The 25,046-nt window shown below is 38.1% G+C and overlaps 1 protein-coding gene across 2 annotated transcripts; it reads right to left on the bottom strand.

Annotated features, from left to right (window-relative positions):
• Window positions 1-3,047: 3,047 nt before the first annotated feature.
• COPS4 (COP9 signalosome subunit 4) lies at window positions 3,048-24,112 on the bottom strand. 2 transcript variants are annotated; one of them, XM_045536681.1, is made up of 10 exons: window positions 23,879-24,112; window positions 17,917-17,996; window positions 16,605-16,756; window positions 15,959-16,062; window positions 14,398-14,551; window positions 14,074-14,224; window positions 11,657-11,827; window positions 7,355-7,470; window positions 5,336-5,420; window positions 3,048-3,540 (listed from the first exon to the last, which is right to left on the bottom strand). In XM_045536681.1, exons 1-10 carry the CDS (start codon window positions 23,950-23,952, stop codon window positions 3,407-3,409), a joined length of 1,221 nt encoding a protein of 406 aa, XP_045392637.1. In that variant the 5' UTR covers window positions 23,953-24,112; the 3' UTR covers window positions 3,048-3,406. The 2 variants fall into 2 exon arrangements, with proteins under 2 accessions (XP_045392637.1, XP_045392638.1); XM_045536682.1 differs by lacking the exon at window positions 5,336-5,420 and having other exon boundaries at window positions 3,484-3,540; window positions 23,879-24,095.
• Between the last annotated feature and the right edge of the window lie 934 nt (window positions 24,113-25,046).

Below are 25,046 nucleotides of genomic sequence, written 5' to 3'. Positions count from 1 at the left end.
CTTATAGATTTCTTGTGACATTTCAGTAAGACAAGATGTCAAAGCACCTGGAACTTAGTAGGCACTCAACAAACTCGGGTACTGTGCTCGTTCCTTTACTTGCCATATAGGTGTGGGTGCTTTGTGGGGTTCTCCTTGGGTCCCCTCCTCTCACATCTCCTGTTCTTCTTAGATAGCATCATCTACTCCCATGGCTTCAACTGCCTTCTGTATGCCCAAGAGGACTCCAAAATCTGCATCTCCAGCTTCTCTCTTACCACTGGTCTTGAGAATGGCTCTTTGCCTACTAAACAAGTCCACCCAGACGTCCCCAGACCTCCTCTGCCCAACAGGTCCAATGAGACTATTGACTCATTTGCTCAAGGTGATAAATCTAGATATCGGTGACCCCTGAATGGTCTCGTCACACCCTTCTCCTTTCCCCCCACATCCACACTCAACTTCTGTCACCTAAACTCCATTTGAAACCCTCAATGGGTGATCTCTTTTGTTTTTTACTATATCCTCCCTGCCTAGAACAACGCCTGACACCTAGTAGGTACCTACGCCGATCATTTATTGAATGATTATGACTGTAGTCCAAACCATCATTATCTCTTTGGCAAATCACGAACTAGTCTCCCTGCCTCTGGTAACTCCAGTTCCACCTGCCTTCTCTCCAATCCATTCTATACACCGCCTTCCATGAGCTAAATTGTGGACTTTCTAAAAAACAGACCCCAACATTTTCCTCGGTCCTTCCCACATTGTAGCCTCAATTTACCTCGTTAGCCCACTCTCCTGCCACTTCTTCACTCTCAAAATTTCCACGTTTCCCTGCCTTCAACATGCATACTTTTTTAAAACTTCAAATCGCAACTGTTTGTTGCTGATACATAGAAAAGCAATTGACTTTTGTATATTAGCCTTGTATCCTGCAACCTTGCCATAATTGCTTGTTAGCTGCAGGAGTTTGTTTTTGGTTTTTTTTGCTGATTCCTGGGGGTTTTCTATATAGACAATTATGTCAGCTTTGAACAAAGACAACTAGGATTCCAGTTTGGTTCTGCCATCGGCATGGCAGCACAGGGGTCTGGGGTTTGATTAGTATCTTCGCCGTGGAGACGCTATGCCTCCTCCTTGGCCTTGTCCATTACTGGTCTATGCTCATCTGCAGTGAGTCATATACTCAGTGAGGTCTGTACATCCGCCAAGTGGGACAGTACGTTGCAAAGATGGTTGTCAACAACGCCATCATTCTCTGCAAGTCCTTTCTATAAATTGGGTTTGAGTTTCTCCAATTCAATAAATCTGAGGTGGAAAATGGGGTGTGAGTCCAATACCCTGCTGGCTGTCCTTGCACATTCAAGCCTCCTATGGAGTGCTGTCAAATTGGAAATTGCCCTGCTCTGGCTATGGGTGCCCTCTGGCCGAACTGAGTTCCCAGTCTTGCAGGAGGAGACCATTCCCATTTCCTAGTCATAACCCAGGGCGCGTAGGAATGAGGAATTGGTCCCAGCCCTGCCCTTCCCGACCGTGGGCCCTTCCACCAGCGGAAGAGGTTATGGGCAGCGCCGATAGTGTGGGATGAGGTTCGGAGAAGTTCGGATTGAAAGCGTTCATGAGGTTTAACCTCGCTAATTAATTCCTCCTCAATTCTGTCATCCAAGGTTTGGCTCCCCTCCCCAACTACGGGTGGAGGTTTCCTTAGTGTCATTAGCTTTGTCCCAGGCCTTTTGGCTCTTTATCGTGCAATTTCATAAGAGACTGTACATATGGTGTCTCATCCCATATACCCGACCTTTGACTAAATAATTCCAGTTGTAAGACAATATAATAACTTAAGGTTCCATTCAATGGCCACTTCTCCTTGTACCCCAACCCATACGTTGGCCAGGCAGTATTAAAATAATACGTCATTCTTTTTTCAGACATAGGTTCATGGCTGTAAGTTGACCATTCAGCCAAAATTCTTTCCAAGGGACTTTCAGGTGGAACAGAAACAGAGCCTCCTACGTTAAGACAGAACTCAGAAACAAGCAAACACAAACAATATAGGGAATTCCTAACACAAACAATCTAAAATGCCAAGCCCTGTCAATCAAATGGGAATCCAAAGGGGACAAACACCACCCCACATGGTGCCTCTACAACCCCAAATGGCACCTCCAAACCAATGCCCTGCCACAGGGCGGAAGGTTTCAAACCCTCCCAAATGGGTGGAATCGAGGGTCTTGGCATGCACGCTGAGGAACTTACTCAGAAAGATGGCCCAGGCTGTCTGGATGTTTCTAGATCCATTTCCTTCTCCCCAGCAAAGTTCAGGAAGCTACGAGCTGCGTCTGATTCTGGCAAGGGAGAGAAAGAAGCTCCTCTGGGGTTAAACAGGCTCCGGCATCTCTCACGCGGCATCTCTCACCCGAAAAGACGATGCTGCTCCCAGCAGAGAGCCACGGCTTGACCTGGGGCTGCTGCCTCCCTCTTCCAGCTGAGTGCAGTCACAGGGTGCCGTTCTGCCAGGGTGCCAATGGGCCCACCAAGGGACACCAAATTCTGTTACCGAAGCTTGGCACTTGTCCCCGAGGCTGCATCAGAAGAATGAGGATAAGTGGCTTGAGGAGAAGGAAAGAGAAGTTTGTTAATTTGCCAGCAAACGAGGAGGTTGGCAAACTCCCGTCTTAAAGTACCAATGTTCTGCCTCTAAGCAGAAATACAGAGCGTTTAAAGGGGAGGTTTTTAGCTTCAGGCTATTGCTCCTCAACTATAGTTGATGGTTCTGATTCATCATCTCCTGTGGTACAAAAAACAAAGGACACTCCCTGCCCCTCCTGGCCACAGGCCTAGGGCAAGGATGCAGGTTTTAATTTCCAAAAAGGACACTCCTCTGCCCTCCTGACCACTGGGCTAAAGCAGGGATGCAGGTTTTAATTCCCAAAGGGAGTGGGGGAGGTTTTAGAGAGACGGAAACATTTTTACCCTTTTTCAGGCCATTCCCCCTGTTACATGCTGAACTGAAGGAAAAAGGAACAAGACATTCTTTGCTAATTAAAAACGAATTACTACTTTTATTTGGCTCAATTCTCCATTTATTAGAATAACCACGTTTGGAGAGGCACAAAGCACTTGAGTTTTACATGACTACAAAGTTATCACAAATCCCAAACTTTTTAGCCACAGATACTTTACCTACTCTGTTTAAAGAAAAAGCTTTCAAAACGTCTGGGTTAGCTTAATACGCAGAGACCCTGAATATATGGGAACTAGGTATTTTAAAATGCTTGTACTTTCTGCTCTAATAATGTCTTCTTTAAATGGAACCCAGCATAAAAGGGATTGAAATACATGATGCAAATGCTTTTGAGAGAGTGTGAAATTAATCTGCACAACATGGGAAAAGATGTGGTGTGCACAGAAGTTCTGCCAGGATTCACTGAGCCATCTGGGCTTCCATGGCTTGTGCCGTCCATTCTGGTGCTGTTTGACTAATTTTCTCCAAAAGGTTATTCACTTGGAAACAAAGGGATTGGATCTGCTTGTCCCAGGTTGGTAGGGCTTCTCGTGCTAAAGAAAAAAAGACAACAGTGTACAAAGCTGCAATTACTCCTTTGTGTTCATGGCAAATGCGGGTGAAAAGATAAATAAAGTGGTATCAATTTTTTAAAAGTTTACTCCAAAAATCTTGGCTAATAAAATTAAATTAAGCAATAGTCAAGAAAAGTACCCAAATCACTGGCACAAAGTATAAAAACAACAAAAAAATACATGCAGACACATATTATTTTGTTTGTTTGTTTTGTTTTTTGTTGTTATTTTTCTATCCATTTCAGATCCACTGAAATCAGATACATATTATTATTATTAGTGAAAACAAAATCAAACCAACCAGCCAAACAACCTTAACCACAACTGCAACAGGAAAAGACAGCCTCACTGAAGCCGGTTTTTTCAACACTAACATTTACTGATTCATAAACACTGCCACCTACTGGGGAAAGCCAGCCTATTTCTATATTCAAGGCTGTCTCTATTTGATGCTGAAGGATAAATGTTGTAATGTTTAATCAAACAAAAAAGTCATCTTGAATCCACCAGGTTTTTCTATATACCAGGAATATGAAGTTAGAAATTAAAAATTGAGGGGAATGTCTCATTCAAGACAGCACCAAAATTCACCAAAAAGTGCACAGATTTAATGCACTTTTTAATGAAAAAAAAATCTATAAAATATTAATATAGGCCATAAAATAACTTGAGTAGACACAAATCGCATTCGCAGGTGGAAATATGCAATAACATAAAAATATCAGCTCTTCCTCCTTAATATATAACATTAAGGAAATTCCAAAGATAACCCTTCTTTTTTCTATTTTGCTTTCTAACCAGGACAAAATTTCTGAATACAAAATAATAACATCAGAAAAAATCTTAGGAAAATACTAGTTTTACCCCAAGGTGGAGGAGACCTTAATATCCAGTTGCTCAAGATTTATTTATTTTATTTTTTTTGGGACAGAGCCTCACTCTGTCCACCCTGGCTGGAGTACAGTGGCGTCATTAGAGCTCACAGCAACCTCAAACTCCTGGGCTCAAGCGATCCTCCTGCCTCAGCCTCCTGAGTAGCTGGGACTACAGGCACGTGCTGCCATATCCAGCTAATATTTTTCTATTTTTGGTTAGAGATGGGGTCTCGCTTTTGCTCAGGCTGGTCTTGAACTCCTGACCTCAAGCAGTCCTCCCACTTCGGCAGAGTGCTAAGATTACAGGCATGAGCCACTGCACCTGGCCTATTCTCTCCTCTTGGTGGAATTCTAAATGCCTACACTTTTCTGGAAAGCAAACTGGTAGTATCTATTAAGAATCAAAACTTCACCTTGAATGAACCCATTTTCCCTATTTTCCATGCGTGTGCTTGTATAGCTAGCTAATATTGCTGAAGAAGAGTCAGACAGCGGACAGACTGATGCCACTGTAAATTCAAGGTCACAGGTCCTCAGCCCTACCTGGGATTCACGACACATTTCTCTCTTCCACTCTTTTTCCTAGTTTGCGATGACTACGTTGGATTTTATTATTTTAAATATCTGCCTGATATGTGACATGTGGTCAATAAATGTTTGATGAGTAAATGAATGAACTGATACAACAATTCAAGTTTCAAATTTTTCTTTAACATAGAAAATATTGCATTAAGTAGATTCATGAATATAACTTCTTAAAAATTATTTCTTTTGAAAATAAGTTCATTCCAGTAAGCAGATTCTGGGTCAAAGGAAATTGTTCAACATGTTTTAATCATAAATATACAACAACAGCTCACTGTCATTTCATTATGACAGAAATGCACAAAACCTCTTACTTTCAAAATGAACTATTCCATCAATCTGGTCAATAAATCCATTCATACGTCCTTCTGTTATCATTTGAGATGCTATTTTTTCTGCCTATAAAAAAAAAAACAAGAAAACTCTCAGAAACTTTAATTATATCTAACAGTTATTCAAATAAGAGAACCGAAAGCTTTTGGTTTAAGTACCTATCACTAAGCTTTACATACATGTTGATTTGCCATTCACTAGAAGAATAAATCTTGTAAATCTGGCTATTTCCTCAGTTCTTTCTCAGTATAATCGGGTATTTTAAGTTAACTGGGATCTGTTTTTCTTGAGGAATTTTGTACATGAATATAACTTTTTTACCAATTTTCACCTATGCTCAAAATCAAAATAACAATTTTTCTACTCACTGGGTCCACACCTTAAAAAAAATTAACTAGTTTTATTTCATTTCAATTTCTACAGTATTTATTACCCCATAAACTCTCTAAGAAAGTAATATTTTTAAGAAAAAATTGAAAGGAAGAATAGATGTTCGAATTAAAAAGATTTAAAAGAGAATTAACAGGAAGCAAAAGATCCTCTACCCAGCTCCTGAAGACATATTTAATATTTGCTGTGTGTAAGCAAACTGAATTGTGATTTGGTCATTTATTAGTTGTGACCATCCTCACAATCAATCCTAAATCACTCCTGAACAGACTGTGATTAGCATTTATTGTTAAAGTACTGGGAGGCCAAGGTGGGAGGACTGCTTGAGGTCAGGAGTTCAAGAAGAGCCTAAGCAAAACCCTGTCTCTACAAAATATAGAAAAATTAGCCAGGCATGGTGGTATGTGCCTGTAGTCACAGCTACTCCAGAGGCTGAGGTGGGAGGATTGCTTTGAGCCCAGGAGTTTGAGGTTGCAGTGAGCTGTGATGACATCACTGCACTCTAGCTGGGGTGACACAATGGAGACTCTGTCTTGAAAGAAAAAGATACTCACTTCTCTTAGTCTCAGCAAGACATCATACCTCAAAGCATATGAGGAAAGCATTTCTTTTTTTTTTTTTTTTTGAGTAGCTGGGACTAAAGGTATACACCACCATGTCCGGCTAATTTTTCTATTTTTTTGTAGAGACAGGGTCTTGCTCTTGCTCATGCTGGTCTTGAACTCCTGACCTCAAGCGAGCCTTTCGCCTCAGCCTCTCAGAGTGCTAGGATTACAGGCATGAGCCACCACACCCAGTCAGGAAAGTATCTTTTAATGATAACTTAAGCCTTGGTTCCCAAATTGTTCCACTTCCTTTATTGTGTATTGAATGTGAACAAGGAATTGTAAAAAAATTCTAAATTAAAATTTCACCACCACATAAAAGGATGTAATCCATAACTGTACAACTTTAAAGTTTGTGAGTTAGGTAAAAGTAAGGTTGATTGCTTACTTTTAATATTATTTAAAATTAACAGACTGTTTTGCAAATGATATCTGAAACAGCCTCTAAATAATATTGGTAATTTGTTGTAATTTAAAAATTGGTAACCAAACCCTAAGACTAGAATAAAATTAAATTCCCCAGTAAGTCAGTGAACTTAAGTTAAATCAAGTAACTCAACAGAATAGCCTGGAATATGACCACAGTCATTCTCTCAAAGAGATGAAATATTTAACCTTTGAGTCAATGTAGGGCAGAAAAAAGAAGTAAGGCACGTTATCAAAATCTTAAATTAGTCAGAAATCAGAAACCATTAAGAAGTGGATTTAAACAGACACTGAACAAAGATATTCTCACAAAATGGGTGTCATAACCTGAAACTCCCTTAAGATTTCCATTCTTGGCTACCATATCACAAAACACAATTTAAAACAGCCAAAACACAAAGACAATTCCATCATAGTACTATTTTAACATTTAAATAATTTATTTCCATTTATTTGAGGCTTTTTATGTGTAATTTTTGTGGTAGCTGCTAACATTTATCAATTATATGTTTTATTTTCTCCTTACTCCCTAGTTTTGTCTCTTAATTTCCTTTCTATGCACTGGAATCAAGAAAATACCTTAGCTGCAGGGATCTCCAAGAGAGCTCCAAGTTCTTCAAAGGTGATATTATTATATAATTTGCTTGCAGACAACAGATTGTGTTCAATAACAGCTCTGTCCAAAATGCTGGAACCTTAAATAAACATAAATAAGACAGTTATAAGTCTGAAACTAGTTTTATATTCTAAAAAGATACTTTCTTTTTCCTGAAAACTTCTAGGCATGTAGTAACTTAAAATCATCATCGTTATTTCTCTGATTGAAATTTTTAAAGTATGAGGCAACACAGTGAGACCTCATCTCTATATTAAAAAAAAAAATGGGCATGGTGGCTCATGCCTATAGTTCCAGCCACTTGGAAGGCTGAGACAGGAGGATCACCTGAGCTCAGGAGTCTGAGGCTGCAGTGAGCTATGATTGTGCCACTGCACTCCAGCCTGAGCAACAGAGCGAGATCCTGTCTCTATAAGAAATTTTTTTTAAGCAACCAAAATGCCTTATTTGGTTAATATGCAATTAAATAAAAAGAACATAGTTAGAAAATGAGCCAATGGCAAGTAATTATTAGCTAGGTAAATGGATTTAACCCTTTGGGTTTGGGGTTTTGCTTCTTTAGGCTAACTATCAAATTCATTAACTTAATAGTGCCAGAAATGAAATTCCCTAAAAGTGGAAGTTAGTCTACAAAGTACAAAACAGTGTTGAAAGAAATTAAAGATCTAAATAAATGGAAAAACATAGAAGGCTAATACAGTTAAGATAGCAATACTTCCCGAATTGATCTACAGATTCAATGCAATCTCACTGTCAAAATCCTAGCTGGTTTCTTTGCAGAAATTGACAAGTCGATCCCAAAATTGATGTGGAAATTCAAGGGACCCAGAAGAGCCAAAACAATCTTGCAAAAGTTTGAGGATTCACACTTCCCAATTTCAAAACTTACTACAAAGATATAGCAACCAAGACAGTGTGGTATTTGCAAAAACACAGACTTAGCAATTAGTGGAACAGAATTGAGAGTCCAGAAATAAACTCTCATGCTTCTGATGAACTGATGGTTAACAAGGGTGCCAAGGCAATTCAATGGGAAAAATAATGGTCTTTTCAATAAATGGTGCTGGGACAACTGGATATTCACATGCAAAAGAATAAGGTCGATCCCTACCCTACACAACATAATCAAAAATTAACTCAAAATGAACCAAATACATAAATGTAAGAGCTATAACTATAAAACTTTTAGAAGAAAACAGAGCCAATTTTCATTATCTTGGATTAGGCAATGGTTTCTTAGATATGACACTTAGATATGATACAATAAAAAAAGAAAAAGCCAGAAAAACTGCCCATCACCAAAATTAAAAATTTTTGTATTTCAAAGGATACTATCAAAAAGGCGAAGAGACAACACACAGAATGGGAGAAAATATTTGCAAATCATTTATCTGATAGTCGACGTGTATTTAAAATACGCAACAACCAAGGCCGGGCGCGGTGGCTCACGCCTGTAATCCTAGCACTCTGGGAGGCCGAGGCGGGTGGATCGCTCGAGGTCAGGAGTTCGAGACCAGCCTGAGCGAGACCCCGTCTCTACTAAAAATAGAAAGAAATTATCTGGCCAACTAAAAAAATATATATAGAAAAAATTAGCCGGGCATGGTGGCGCATGCTTGTAGTCCCAGCTACTCGGGAGGCTGAGGCAGTGGGATCGCTTAAGCCCAGGAGTTTGAGGTTGCTGTGAGCTAGGCTGATGCCACGGCACTCACTCTAGCCCGGGCAACAAAGTGAGACTCTGTCTCAAAAAAAAAAAAAAAAAAAAATACGCAGCAACCCAATTAAAAAATTGACAAATTGTCTGAATAGATAATTTCTCCAAAGAAGATATACAAATGGCCAGTAAGCACATGAAAAGGTATTCAGTATCATTAGCTATCAGGGAAATGCAAATCAAAATCACAATGACATACCACCTCACCCACTAAGAGGGCTAAATAAAAAAAAACAGATAAGTGTGGATGGGAATATGGAGAAATTAAAATCCTCAACACACAGCAACTGCTTTGGAAAACAGCCTGGCAGCTCCCTGAAATACTAATAAACACAGAGTCCTCATATGACCCAGTAATTCCATTCCTAGGTATATACTTAAGGGAATTAAAAATACATATCCACACAAAATACATGAATGTTCCTAGCAGCATTATTAAAACCCCCAAAGCGGAAACAACCTAAATGTCCATCAACTGACAAATAAATAAGTTAAATGGGATATCCATATGATAGAATATTTTTTCGCAATAAAAAGGAATGAAGTACTGCTACATGCTACAACATGGATGAACCTTGAAAACATTATGCTAAGTCAAAGAAGCCAGTCACAAAGGCCATATATTGTATGATTCAATTTATATGAAATGTCCAGAATAGACAAATCTATAGAGCAGAAAGTAGATTAGTAGTAATGTTTCTCAACTCTGAGAATACACTAAAAATCACTGAATTGTAATTTAAATGAAAAAACAGTGTTTTAAGATTGCTAACTTATGGTTGTAATACCAATAAACAAAAATGTCTAAGAAAGATACAAAAGAAAGCAATAAGGTCTAAAATGGAAGAGGAAGACGACACACATCTTTCCTCTACATACAGTCCCATGTGAGAATCATTTGCTCCTCAGAGATCCTAGTAAGTATTCTTTTCTGAAAAGAATTATTTAACTAATTATATCTTTTCACTTTTCTTTCATGGGCAGAAACCTCAAAGTCAAATCTGAAAGTCAACTATATCAATTCTGGAAACTTTTTAAAGTTTGTCTTGCCTTTAACTTGAGTGTCAGATATCTTGTTTCAAAAAGAATTTATACCTGTTCAGAATACACAGAAGACAAGAGAATTTAAAAGTAAAGGCCAGGTGCAGTGGCTCACACTTGTAATCTTAGCTCTTTGGGAGGTTGAGGTGGGAGTATTGCTTGAGGCCAGGAGTTCAAGACCAGCCTGGGCAACACAGCATGACCCTATCTCAACAAAAAATTAAAAAATTAGCTGGGGGTAGTGGCACACATCTGTGGTCCCAGCTATTCTGGAGGTTGAGATGGGAGGATTGCTTGAGCCTAGGAGTTTGAAGTTACAGTGAGCTATGATCACAACACTGCACTCCAGCCTGGGATACAGGGCAAGACCCTGTCTCAAAAAAATAATAAGTAAAAACAGGAGTAGCAACAATCAAAACGCACATATTATTCACAGGTGGGCTATAAATTTAATTTTAAGCTTTCTAGCAGCCAATTAAAATTAAAAAACCAATCAGTTTATCAATTCACAGTGTGTTTAAATAAGGTAAAAACTAATTGCTCAGAGGAAGCACAACTAATCCTAAGACCATAAAGGAATTTTTCCTGATGATCTACATAAAAAATATTCTTTTTACGGAAAAAAAAAATATTTCCTTTATAGAAACATGAGAATCAACTGAATTGCTTCTTAAAGTGCCATTAAATAAAAGAAATTCAATAGTAGTTCAATACAATCCCTTCACATCGGTCTGGCTTAACTCAGGGCAGTAAGATTGCATGAAGTGTACATCTTTTAGCCAGCCCCCACATAAATGACTCTCTTGCAGCTAAACTCATCTGCATTTTTATCTTGATCTTTTCCATGTTTCAGATTGTCTACATCTATATTTTTAGTATCACATGTGTTATCATTACAAGCTTCTTTAAAATCTCTCTAGACAAATGTACATAAAGTAATTAATGTTATGAACAAGCAACTATTAAAAACTTCTTTCCTGCCAAACAGTCTGACTCAAGCAAATACATCCCTTAACTAGGAAATATGACACCAAGTTCTATTCTTATTGGCAACACTTTACCCTGAGTAACTTTGGGGCAAGCAACTATGCCAAATTTTGAGCTATCTAAAAATAAGACGGGAGAATTATGCTATTACAATCTGATGCTTAGGATTGAATTAGATTAGATTAAATCAGATCAATTAGGATTGATTTTACTTATCAACGGTTTGAGTTTTTTAAAAACTAGGCATTATATGCATAGTCTATAATTTTTCTGCTCTTACAATTTCCAAAAAATGCATTATTTCACAATGCTTTACAATAAGGCTATTTTTATACTGGAAGCCCATGTGTGTGTATGATACTCATGGTCAGTCAATATAATATTCCTCTTCTTTTTATCAGGAAGTGCTATATAGAAATATAAGAAGATAGCAAGATGCTTCTAATTCAACATAATTTCTACCAGTCTGTACTAGTGGAAGGTAAATGTTTACCACCACACACACACAAGACATGATCATTACCATCAGCGGTAGTGGCTTTCTGGTGTGGCATCAGCATGGCGGCAAATTCCTGAAGCTGATTCCCTCGGATGATTCTGTCCAGGTACATTTTTTCTAGGATCCCATAAGCAGCAAGTTGCTGGCACCTTTCATCCTTAAAAAGAGTAGCCAGCATCCGAGAACGCTGCTGTCCTAAGGGAAACAAAGGAACAACAAATAGTCCTGCAATGCTTCTTCATTAAAAATAATCTATTTTATGACCCCATTTTTGCCTACTAAAATATACCATCAGTACTCATTATTCACAGTAGTTACAGTCTATACAATTGCTGCCAACACTGAATTAGCAAATATACAACTGCTCCTTCTCTGGAAATACAGGGTTAAGTACCGTGAGCCTCTGGTCACAACATTTTTGTTGGCCAATCAATCTGTAACCTTGTTTTATGTGTGCTCCCGTTTAAAGATATCTTATTTGATATAGCCTATTGATTCATTAACATTGAACCCATGGCCAACATTATAACTCATACCTAAATGAAGCTTATCTAACACAAATTTTCTCTGCAAGGCACTTAAGAACGATAGCACTCTCAGCACGATGGCTGGGGGCCATTTTAAAAAGCAAAATCACTGATAAAAGCACAAAAATGTGAAAAACATGATATTAAATAGACCACGAAAAGGACACTTGTTTGTAGTATAAGAGCTGAAACAGAAGCAGAGCATCAACTTATTCAGCCTCAGCTGAAAATATATGCACTGGGTCAAATTTTTTGCCACTCTGTGCATGTCTACAAATGACTGTGAAAGCACTTCATGTACTGGCTTTGGGGTTACGAATAAATTTTTAGCAAGTAGGTAAATTCCCAAACATGGAATCCACAGATAATGAGGATCAACTGTATATTCATATGCTAAGACCTACATAGAAACCAAAAGGTTATAAGTGGTTAAAAGAACAGGTAATTTCTATTTTCTTTTTTTCCTTACTTGTACTTCTACAATGAACATGTATAACTTTGGTAACAATAAAAAAATTTATAAATTAATATTTCTCTGATATACTGGGAAACTTAATATTCATAGCTTCAACCTATACTTACAAGGAACTTTACATGACAATTGATGACATAAAAAAATCAAACTGATGGAAATAATACCATCAATAACCTTTTTTCTTTTTAAAAATATTTCTAGCTCTGTATACGGAAAGAGCCTAACTGCAATGACACCCAGTAGCAATGAGCATATCGAATGTCCAAATGTTGGTATCCCATCTAGAAAGAGCTAGAGATCCTTGAAAAATAGCTGCTTCCAAGTCTGGGACAGGGAAAATACAAGATAAACCCAAGGCATCTTCACATGCTAATTCACAGAGAAGTATTCAAAGACTAATGGAGCCAAGTCAATAAGACATGACCTGGTCATATTTGGAACAATCTGAGCAACAAAAGAATAACAACTATAATTTATTGTAATGCATTGAATAAATAAAAAGCTGAGTCAAATATACAAGAATGTCCATAGCAGTACTATTCCTAATTGCCAATGAGAAGCTAGGATAAATTATGGCATATTCATACAATGGAATACCACATAACAATGAAAATGAAGAAAGTACAACTATATATAACAATATGAATAAATTTCATAAAGTCGAGCAAAAGAAGCAAGAAAATAAGTACACTATATGTTTCATTTATACAAAAATAAGCAGACTAATATATTCTAGTGATTGCTCTTATTGGGTGGAGAATTGGGGCCAGTGACTAGGAGAAAGCATAAAGGAAGTTTTTGGGGTGCTGGTAATATTTTGTTTCTTGTTCTGGATGCTGGTTACATGGCGGTGTTCAGTTTATGAAAATTCATCAAGCAGTACACTTTTGATGTGTACACTTTTCTTAATGTATATTATATACACAAAGAAATAAAAAAATACACAGTGATACTTTAAAAAAAAAAGAAAAAGGAAAAGAAAAAGTTCATCCAGAAGAATAGAACTAGTTTGTTATATTTATTGAAGAAAAAGATGAATGCCAGGTCTAAAACTGAGGCTTGAAGGTTAAAATAAAAACAAACACATAACCAAAAAATTCCAAAAACAGTACATTAATTATCATTTCATCAATCTCTAGATTTTAATTTTTGTTTCCTTCTATGTAATTCTCACTTTATTTAATATCTATTTCTTTAGTGAAATTTTAGGAAAATTAAACTTTATATTATCTTTCTTAACTATTCCTAACACATACAGGTAATAGACTGATACATGCATATTAAATTATTTTAACAATTTTACTGCTGTTTTTAACTGTTTAAATGCTTACCCTAAATTTACCATAATTGTATTAAAAAGGCATTCCTCTGGTTTCCAACAGTAACCAACCTGAAGTCACTAAGACAACTGTTCATTTAAGCATAAATTATGTGTTTACCTGCTGATGCTAAGATGGTACAGTGCAAAGCATGTTTTAAGGCCTCTAGTCTTTCACTTTCGTGGACTATTGTCTTGTAAGAGAGCTCATTGTACCTTTGTGCAGCTTCAATGAATTTTCTTCTATAATCAAGAACACGTGCATAGCATACCTATAAAGGGAAAAATGTTTCACTTAGGAGAACAAATAAAAAGAAAAAGAAAAAGAAAAAAAGAGAGAGAACAAATTTCTAATATTTAAGAGTATTTATCAGGTGTTCTGGAACATCTTAGTATGGTACAATTCTCTAATACAAAATCAATTCCAGATCAGCTCATCTGTTACCTTGTAATGTATCTGTAACTGTTCATTGGTTGATTCATTCTGAAGCAGTGATGCTCGATTTATGTAAGCCTCTGCCTGGACTGGATCATCGTCCTCCAGGTATAGCCTAGCAATCTTCAGGTAAGTCTCCAGCTTGTAATCTACATTGTACTGTCTAGGATATGACAGAAAAACACACAATGACCCAATATTTTATCAAGAAAATGTTTAGGAATGATAGAAAATATGTTATTTTTTTCTTTACATATATTCTGTTAATAAAAAGGAATCAAACTTGTCTGCATTATATAATAGAAAAACTAAAAAATAAGTTTTCTTGAATTTTTATCATCATTGCTCATATTATATCTTAGCTACTTCTAAATCCTCAGATAATCTCAGATAAGCTAAAGATCTTACTAGAAAAACTGCCCGGTTCAGGGTCATATCATATACTAGTAGTGGGACTATACACCAGCACAACCTTCCTAGAAAGCAATTCAGCAATACGATCTGCAACAATCCTTTGAGTCCTTTAAAACGCATATATCCTTAACCCACTATACTTTTATCTCTCGAAAATAAATCCTACAAAGATAGTAAGGCATGTGCCCACATACGTATGTACGAGGACATTCATGTGTCAAGTTATTTATAAATATCTATACTAAGAAAAAAAATTGGAAGTCACCTATTATGATATTTATGGTAATCAAGCTGTGGTGCATAGAAATGGTAGAGTATTATACAGTACCGTTATAATCATTACTATGTGATAATTCATCATGTATTTTTGCTAAGTGAAAAAACTGGATAAAACAATGTGTAAAACACCATTAAAATATATATCTATACACACATATCAAAATAGTAATAGCAATTATCTAGGAGTAGTGAGATTACAAGTGGTTTTCAATTCTTCTTTATCCCAGTGGTCAGATTTTATGCAAAGAATGCATAACTGAAGACATCAAATAATTCAAAACACAAAATTCAATATTAATCCTAACAAAAATGAATGAATGCTATTTACCAGCAAAAGTGGTGCCACCATGTGGCAAGAACATGAAGTTTATAATTCACTTGTCCCAGCTTTGAAATTAATTCTGCACTTTATTAATTTTTTTTGTATGGGGAGGGTGGAGCAGAGAGCAGGAGGAGACACTTATATAAATTCATATTTTTGTATAAGTTATATATTAATATTTTATACCATGTTTTCCATTCACCATTCAAAATAATATGAATTGCTACATATAGCACTATACTTTTTTGAATTTACCAGTGTTCTAGTGATACTGTTCTCTCACGTAGCCCATAACTCTTTCAAGTCTTTGAGAAAGTGACATCGGGGCCACTCACCACCCCAATTACCCTATTTATAAGGATACATACCAACGGTCTCCACTTTGCCCCTTGGCTTTTCTCCATAGCACTTAGCATCTTCTAACATAGTACAAAATTTATGTACTTTATTTCTTAAATTGTTTACCTGTTTCCTATGCTAGAATGTAAGCAAAAATATAAGTGAACTATTTATATATCCTATACATAGTCATCCAATATCCACTATTTACTATACTTTTGTCCTGTTTCCAAAGGAATTCCCACCAACACTTGGGCTGCATTTCTCCAATCTTCTTCTTTCTCATATATGGATGCAAGATGCTGTCTTATGGAAGCAACCTGGAATAGGAGATATACGTGTTAAATTATTTCAACTAGACATTAGTAACTGAAATAAGTAGACAAGTTAACCTACTATGGCAATTCAGCATAGTAAGCTGGCAAGTCAATAGTAAAAGTTTATCTAGACCACCAAATTTTTCTATGAATTTTGCATTCGTAGAATATCAAAGTAGTGAACGAAACCACATTTCTGCAATGTGGATTATGGCAATATTGTAGTTTAAATGTTAAATTTTGCTTTTATTTTACTGTATACATGATGCTAGAGTTTTCCGGTTTTCAGCCTATTTTTACCAATTTTTAAAAAATTTTCTAAAGAGTAATATTTGGTTCATAAAATCAAACTTAATCTATGAGCAAATGTCAGCTGGAGTTGCGAAATCCTAATATTTATTTGATTTTACACTGTAAAATGCTGCTTGGCACATTCTTTTGTCAAAAATGAAACTGAATGATTATCTCCTTTAAGAATTTAATAACATCAGATTCTCAAAATAATTGCTATTTCAAGTTCTAAAACCACTGCTCCAGATTTTTACCTGCTCCTCAAATGAAATGACTCTAGGCTGGATCTTTTCCAGGGTGAAATGATAGATTTCTTTGGCTGTGCTATCAGGCAGGTTAGGGAGATGCGTGCAGAAATCAGTGAGCAATTGTCTTGAGATCACAAGACTGACGTTCTCATTTACCACTTGTTGAGAAAAATAAGAGATAAGAAAACATGAGTAACTTATACATTTTCATTAAGCAATCAATCTTTACCTGAAACTAATACTAAAAACACTCTATATTAGTGCAGCCTTCAATGCATTATTCATTTTTCATTATTTCATTTTCATTTTTCTACCAAAAAAGAAAACAGGAAAAAGCAAAATTAGCTGGCCGTGGTAGCTCATGCCTATAGTCCCAGCTACTCAGGAGGCTGAGGCAGCAGGTATCCCTTGAGCCCAGGAGTTTGAGGTTTCAGTGAACTATGACAACAGCACTGTACTCTAGCCTGGGCGACAGAGTGAGACCCTGTCTGGAAAAAGGAAAGAAAGAAAAAGAAAAGAAAGGAAGGAAAGTAAGAGGAAAGGGAAGAAGGGAGGAAGGGAGGAAAATCATTTAATCCTGAGACTCATTTTATTATAGATTACATAGGGAGGCCCATATGTATATTGTCTAGTCACAGGGTTACTAAAAGGAGCCTATGTGATGGATAATGTGGGTAAAAACACATTGTAAACTGTAAAGCACTATCAAGTATCATTAATATTGTTAACTCACTATAAATTCCAGCCTGAATTTTGAGTAGTTTTCAAGATACTTTGATATGTTTTAAGTCAGGGTGTAAGGAAATGTGTCTCAAAGAATGGAAATTTCTAGTTCCCATTTCAAAAGGAATGTTCTTAACATTAATAACAGCTTACACTTGCACAGCACTCATTATATGCCAGGTACTATTCTAAGCACTTTATTATGTGTATCAACTCATTTAATCTCCCAATAATTCTACAGGGTATCATATTCGCATTTTATAGAAGAGGAAAAGGAGGCACAAAGAGGTTAAATAACTTACCCAGGATCACACAGCTCATAAAATAGCATACCAGGATTTGAATTCAAATTATTCTCTTTACCATTATGCTATATTGTCTCTCATCAGCTACTATAACGATAACTATACAAAATCTTAATTGGGATTCTAATTCTGGAGGCAAAAATTAAGTTGTAAATAGTTTACATTCTAAAATCAATCAATAAATCTCAATGCATACTTAACATTGATAACTTGACATAAAACAAGGCTTGAGAAAGCTCTCAAGTCCCATCTCAGGAATACAAGGCAAACGCAATTTCCATTTCACTCACTTGCTTCCACAAAAGCTTTCAAAGCTTCTAGTTGTTCTGCTCCAGATAACTGAATAGCTTTTTCCAAGATCTGACGATACCTAAAACAATATCAAATAAAAATGATGTTCAGAGGGCACTATATTTTCAAATGCAAACTTGGAGGTTTATTCATTCATTTCTAACTTTGATGTGTATTTATTCATTTATATTCATCCCTGGTTTCTTTCATAGTGTTCTAGTTTGTGGTTTTCTTTATAGTACACTACAGTTTTGTTTGTTTGTTTGGTTTTTTTTTTTTGAGACATGGTCTTGCTCTGTTGCTCAGGCTAGAGTGCAGTGGCTTTGTAGCTTACTGTAACCTCAAACTTCTGGGCTCAAGCCATCCTCCTGCCTCGGGCTCCTGAGCAGCTGGGACTATAGGTGTGCCCCACCACTCGGAGCCAATTTTTTTATTTTCTGTAGAGACAGGGCTCTTACTATTGCCTAAGCTAGGCTCTATCTTGGCCTCCCAAAGTGCTTGGATTACAGGGGTGAGCCATTGCGCCTGCCTTTTTAAGTTTCTGGTCCATCACAAGAAATACTAAATCTACAGTTCTAAGGTGCCTTTTTTTTCTAGCTTTCAGTACAGAATTTTTTAAAACTTTTCAACCCCATCAAAGAAAGAGTTAATGTATAACTCCAAGTTACTGAATCTAAGGTGCCATTTTTTTCTCAAAAATTTTAGTTGTGAATTTAAACTAAAAAGCCAATTTCTTCTCAAATGCCTTAAAAGATAAGCTATATTTCCTTCAACTGTGTATTACACAGACCTTATTTGAGATGATCCAGAACCTTTTCCTCTTGTGGACCTAATAAATCTAGGGCCACCAACAATACGATAATGTTGATTAGGCAATGAAACCAAACATTAGAGATTGTATGTGTTAATCTGTACAAAATAAACTCCACCAAGCCAAATGCACTGACAGAACATCCTTTATGGTGTCAGACAGTACCTATTTATTCTTTATTTGCTTCAGTTCTAACAGCTATTCTTCCTAATATCCATGACCACATAAGATTCAAATGAGCATTTTAAAAAGGACAAGAGAAATGCTGAAAACAGGAACAATGACGCTTATTAGGCAATGGCAAATTCCTTCCTAAAACCCAAGCTCCATGAGGACAGAGATTTTTGTCTGTTTCATTCACTGCTATATACTCAATGTCTCAAACATCATAAGCATGTAAATATTCAACAGTATGGGTAATACTTTATTTGTTGAATTGAGTGGTGAGTCCATGAGTGTTATACTATTCTTTATATCTTTTGTCTTAATCATAATATTTTTAAAAAGCACTAGTTAAATGCATTCTACAAACTTAATAGCTTTGCAATTATTCAGAAAGTCATCCACAATATATACAAAAAACAAATTTATAAACACAGAACTCATTCAGATTTACGGCTCGTATTTTATAGAGTACATCCTCAAAGTACCACTCAGCACTTACAGACTCTCAATTTATACAAAATTCTTACAATCTTGCTTTGTCTGATTTCTCAAAACCGTAATAAATCAGACTGACTTTAAGAAAGCAAGTACACTGACAGGATAGCAAATTCCAAAAGAAAAGATAAATTATTCTAAGAAAGCAAGGAAATATTATTGAGTTTTTAGAAACAAAATTCTTATTTTTAATATTGCTAAATTTGAGGGTCCTTAAAGGGATAAATTTTAGTTATCTGAAAATCCATTTGCATGGAATCTCTCATTCTCTCTGTATATATGTATATACGTGCACACACAAATGTATGAACGTATAATAAAATTTTCCATATATCTTTTTATATATTTACTTTATTGTCCCGGGAATGCTTTCAGATAATACATTAACACATTCAATGGTTTATCATTTATTTTTTGATGGGTTTATTTTTCATATTCAATTAAATCAAGGCTCATGGCTAAGCCCTCCTGTACTTACATGAAGCTGCAGAAAATTTTTAAAATCTTAAAATATAATATAATTTTCAGGAGAGAGAAATAATCTCCTAATTAGGTTGGCCTTTGACCATTCTAAATATTTCAATTTAGTGACGGTGGGAAAGACAGAGGGAAGACAGGCATTCTAGGCCAAAAAAAAAAAAAATCACTACATGAAATGTAGTTTGGTGAAAATAATATAAGGACAAAAAGGTAGATGTGTTTAGAGTTAAGGGCTTTGAGACAAGCAGACATGGGCTGTTTTCTGGCTTGACCCCTAGCTGTGTGATCTCAGAGCAAGGTATTTCACCTCTGTATGTCAGTTCTCTCATATGTAACGTAAATAATATCATCTACTTATTGAGGATTTAAAAATGTAAGTAATGTTGTGTTTGGCACACAGTAAACCCTAGGTGTTATCAGCTTTTACCTTTGAAGTTATACAGACTGTTCTCCTTTGTGTGTGTGTGTGTGTGTGTGTGTGTGTGTGTGTGTGTGTGTGTCTACCTTCCAATTTTACAGCTCTATTGCATTCCATTATTAGAAAGTTCTAATCCAAAGTCCACCTCTGTGGAACAGAGGATAATCTATTTTCTTTTCTGAAAAATGGCTTTTGTAATAGGCAAAAGCAGCTAAGAGTTCTCCCATTACTAAAAGCTTCTCATAAAATGACATGTTTAGACTCCACAGGCCTGCTATCCTCCTCTGGGTAGCCTCCATACCACAAAACGGGAAAAAACAAAAAAGGTGATATTTCTATAGGATTAACTCAACAAAAACTTATAATCCACGACCTCATGCCTGCCCTCAAAGAAATCACATTCTAGTTAGGGAAGCAGGCAAGCAAACAGACCAAACAATTAGTGTTATGGGAGAGAAAAATACAGGCTGTCGCAGGGCACAGGAGGACAACTAACCAGGTCCTGTGTGTGGATGCGTATGAGTGTGTGCTGGTGGGTGTTCAGAGAAGGCTTTCTGGAAAAAGTCACATCTGAACTTAGTCTGGAAGAACCAAGTAGGTTTTAGCCAAGTATGAATAAGAAAGGTTATCACCGTAGCTAGCTATCTTCTCAAATACTCCCTCTCCAGCCTCTCCTATTCTAAAGCTTTATGTGAGATAATGAACACAATACATAATATGTACAAAAAGCAGCCTATAAAATTTGTTAAAATGCTTTTCCTATGGTCAATTTCTTATATCAACTTCAGACAGTTGTGTTAATTCAGTTATGAGAAAGCATTTCTATCTGGGTTTTCAACAAGAAAAGTAGTATAGAGGCTGATAGGTTAAAAATGAGCTTTTTAGAATAGACAAATGGGTTCAAATATAACCTCTGCCCCTTTCTAGCTATTTATTGATGCAACCAACATTTATTGAACAACTGTTATAGATACCCTGCTAATTGCTGGGAACACACAGTATGAATATTTTAGAAACCAATGTAATCCATCATTCCTTAATATGGAATCCTTTGTCACCCAGTTCCTTACATAAACCCTAAAACCACTGATATATTTCTAGAGTATTTCTCTTAAAGCACGTAGCTGGCAGAACGATTGTGTCGGAAGGATGGATACCCTGACAAGTTCTTGCCCAGATAGGACCTACAGGCAAGGCCAAGACTTTTCTCAGAAAGCAGCTCTGAAGGAGTTTACTAGCTAACATTGCACTGGCTATCAGTTATCAAGCACATTATTTCATTTAATCTCCACAATAATCCCCTGTGGTAGATTATTATGGTAAATGGCCTCCAATGAATCAGGCTTCCCTCTGTCCATGCCCCTTTGCAATGTAACTTTGCCACTAAAAAGGCAGTGGTAGGCTCCATTTCCCCTCCCCTTGAATCTGGGCTGGTCTTGTGACTTACTTTGACTAGTACCAGAGAAATGATGTGAGACTTCCCAGTCTAGCCTTAAGCGATCTTGCAGCTTCCACTCTCACCCTCTCGGAACACGCTCATGGCCATGTAAGAAAGTCCCAGCTAGGCCAGGTGCAGTGGCTCATGCCTATAACCCTAGTACTCTGGGAGGCCAAGGCGGGAGGATCTTGAGGTCAGGAGTTCAAGACCGGCCTGAGCAAGAGTGAGACCTGTCTCTACCCAAAACAGAAAAAATTAGTGGGGTGTGGTAGCACACATCAGTAATCCCAGCTACTCGGGAGGCTGAGGCAGGAGGATCACTCGAGTTTAGGAGTTTGAGGTTGCAGAGCTATAATGACTACACTGCACTCTAGCCCGGGTGAAAGAGCAAGACTCTGTCTCCAAAAAAAAAAAAAAAAAAGAAAGAAAAAAGAAAGGTCCAGCTAAACTACTGAATGAGAGACTATGTACATAGAGAGAGACCCAGACAACAGCCAGATACACATGTGAGTCCAGCCCAAGCTGAATTGCCAGCTGACTGTACCCGCATGAGTGAGCCCAGACAAGACTGGCAAAACAGCCTAGTCAACCCACAGAATCCCGAGAAATAATAGTTGTTTTATACTGCTGAGTTTTTGGTTTATTACACTGAAAGACACCTGCAACACCTTATAAGAGAAATACTATTGTTTATCTCCAATTTAGAGCCGAGGAAGTAAATACTTAGCTGAAGTTTCAGGCTTCTGCAAATGTTTGAAAAGCTATTATCTCTTCTGATAACTAATGCACTTATTTTCCTTCAACAAAATAAAAAGCAAAGCAACACGAGGAAAAATATAAGCTAGTTTTACTTTCATCCATATTGATAAAAATTACATGCAAAAAGGATTGAGCCATGAAAATATATTCAACTTATTTTCAACTCATGGAATAAGCCAGTATGTATTTACTGACTGCTTAATAACAGTAACAACAATCTTATGGCATTTGCTATGCGTCGGGTACTGTTCTAAGTGATATAACTGTGATAAATATATGTGCACACACATACTCATTTTGTCCTCAGTTAATCTCAGACAGGAATAAGTCCTATCATTATCCCCATTTTCCTGAGTGGGAAAATGCAGTAAAAAGTAGTTATGTCCAAAATATACAGCTAAATTTCCCACTAACAAAAGTAGATAATTAAAAAGTACATTTAACAACAGAGACAAGACAGCACAGCCTACGTAAAACACAGGAGTTCAATGTCCAGGTTAGAGAAGGTGTTTCTATTAATATAGATCAAAGTGATCTCAGCTGTCAGGCTGTAAATACTAGGATCAACTTGAGAGGCACACTTTAAACAGAAAGCATGTGCCTCACAAAACAACAGTGCTGTGTTTATGCAGAGAAAATGAGCGACATCTATATATCTAGCTACCTACTTATGATTAACGCTGTTGAACAACTTCTTGCAGGACAAGCACATGTCACAAATTTTAACTTGGAGTGGACCTAACCATTCTACATAAATGTCGACACCATTCCTAAACAATCCAGACGCCTGCAAACATCCCTGCTCTAAGCATCCTGACCCCGCGATAGGAGGACATTCCGCCTGTGTGCCCATCTTCAGAGTTGGTGACAGAGAGAAGACCCAAAACACAAGGACCTGCAGAAGACGGGCCGCGGGGTTCCATGCGACATGACAGCAGCCATACCTCCTCAGCCCCCAAGAAGCCATCTCCCCGGAAAACGCTGCATGAAGGTCCCAGAATATAAATGTCCCTCGACCAAAAAGGGGAGGAAAAGGTGCAAAGAGAGGCCGGATGCGGGGTGAGAGGCCGGCCGGCGACAGCAAGAGGACCCAGGGAAGGCTGCGAAGGCCAGGGGCAGTCATCTCGCACCGCGCGCTTCCAGAACCCTCCGGGACCAGAGAGGACGCTATCGAGGACTGAAGAAGCTGACAGTCATCCTGGGTCTCTGGCCTCGAGGCCCTGAACAAGGTCCCCTGCTCCACCACTGGCCTCCCGGGGCGACCCGAGGCCCGCCCCCTCGCTCCTCGGGCCCGCTCGCAGCCTCACCCCCGAGAGCCGCGGTCAAGCCACGGAGATCAACACGGAGGCTCGCCTTGCCCACCTCCACACCCCCGTGCTCCCGGGAAACACTCACTTGCCAGCCAGGTCTTTATGAGAGCCGCTCGAATTCATGAGCTGGGCCAAATCCTGTCGCACGGCCGCCGCCATCTTGCTCCCCGCTCCGCCGCGGCCGCGGAGCCTCGGGCAGCCAGAAAGAAAACGAGTGCGGTCCTCCAGAGCGCAGCCAGAGGGAACCCGAGATGCCACCGAGTAGCGCCTGGGTGGGCCAGAGCGCCGGCTGTGGGAGCCCGGGCTTGGCTCCGCCCCCAGGGTTGAGTGACGCGCCGCTCGGCTCCTCAAGACTGGGGCGCGCCAAAGCGGCCGCCGCGGGCGCTGCCTCGCACGCTCCGACTTCGGATTGGCTGGCGAACTCCGCCTGTGCAACCGCCCCAAGTGCCCGGTGTGTGAAAACGACGGCGTTTGCAGTGAGTTCCGTGTCCCATGTCTGCGGTTTACTGTTCTTGAAGGCAGCGCTTAGACAACCGGTGGTAAAGAACGAGTTGTTTTTATTTCCAGTTCACCGCAGACAGATGGTTTTCAAAAAAGACAATAAAAATATCCGCATTCCGCCTCCCACTCTGCACTTGACCTTAGCCAAAAGGCCGAGAAGCGATTCCCTCCTCCCACTCTGTACCCTTTGGTTGGTCACACCTTCCAATTTGTTCGGGACAATGGCAGTGTCCACCTGTTGTCCTGGAGTAATGACTGATAACACCCCCTTTCACTGTAGAAACGGTTCCGTTTGAATGACAAATTTATGGTCGCCCTACCTTTATAGGGATTACGTCCATTACTCGTGTATTATAGAATTTGTGCAAATACAAGCAAATAAATGTAAATTTCCTCTCCTTTCTGGCTGTCACCAAAAATAGCACACCGTATCATTGTTATACCTTGAGTTTTATTTCACTTTTCCTGGTGCTCTGGTCCCCTCACCATGTGATGCTCTATGCCATCTCCAGCCTCTGCATAGAGTCCCTGCCAGCAAGAAGACTCACACCAGATGCAACGCCTCGACCTTGGACTTCTCAACCTTCAGAACTGTAAGAAATGAACTCCTTTTCTTTATAATTTACCCAGTTTCAGGTGTTCTGTTATAAGCAACAGAAGACAGAGCAAGGCACCCAAAGATCTTATCATATAAATCTAGTCTTAAGTAAGTAGTCACTCTTTTTAGAGCTGGAGAGTATTGCATAGTGAGG

Source organism: Lemur catta, chromosome 24 (genome assembly GCF_020740605.2).
Source record: "Lemur catta isolate mLemCat1 chromosome 24, mLemCat1.pri, whole genome shotgun sequence".
Taxonomy (NCBI): domain Eukaryota; kingdom Metazoa; phylum Chordata; class Mammalia; order Primates; family Lemuridae; genus Lemur; species Lemur catta.
This window is presented reverse-complemented; position numbering and strand designations above follow the sequence as displayed.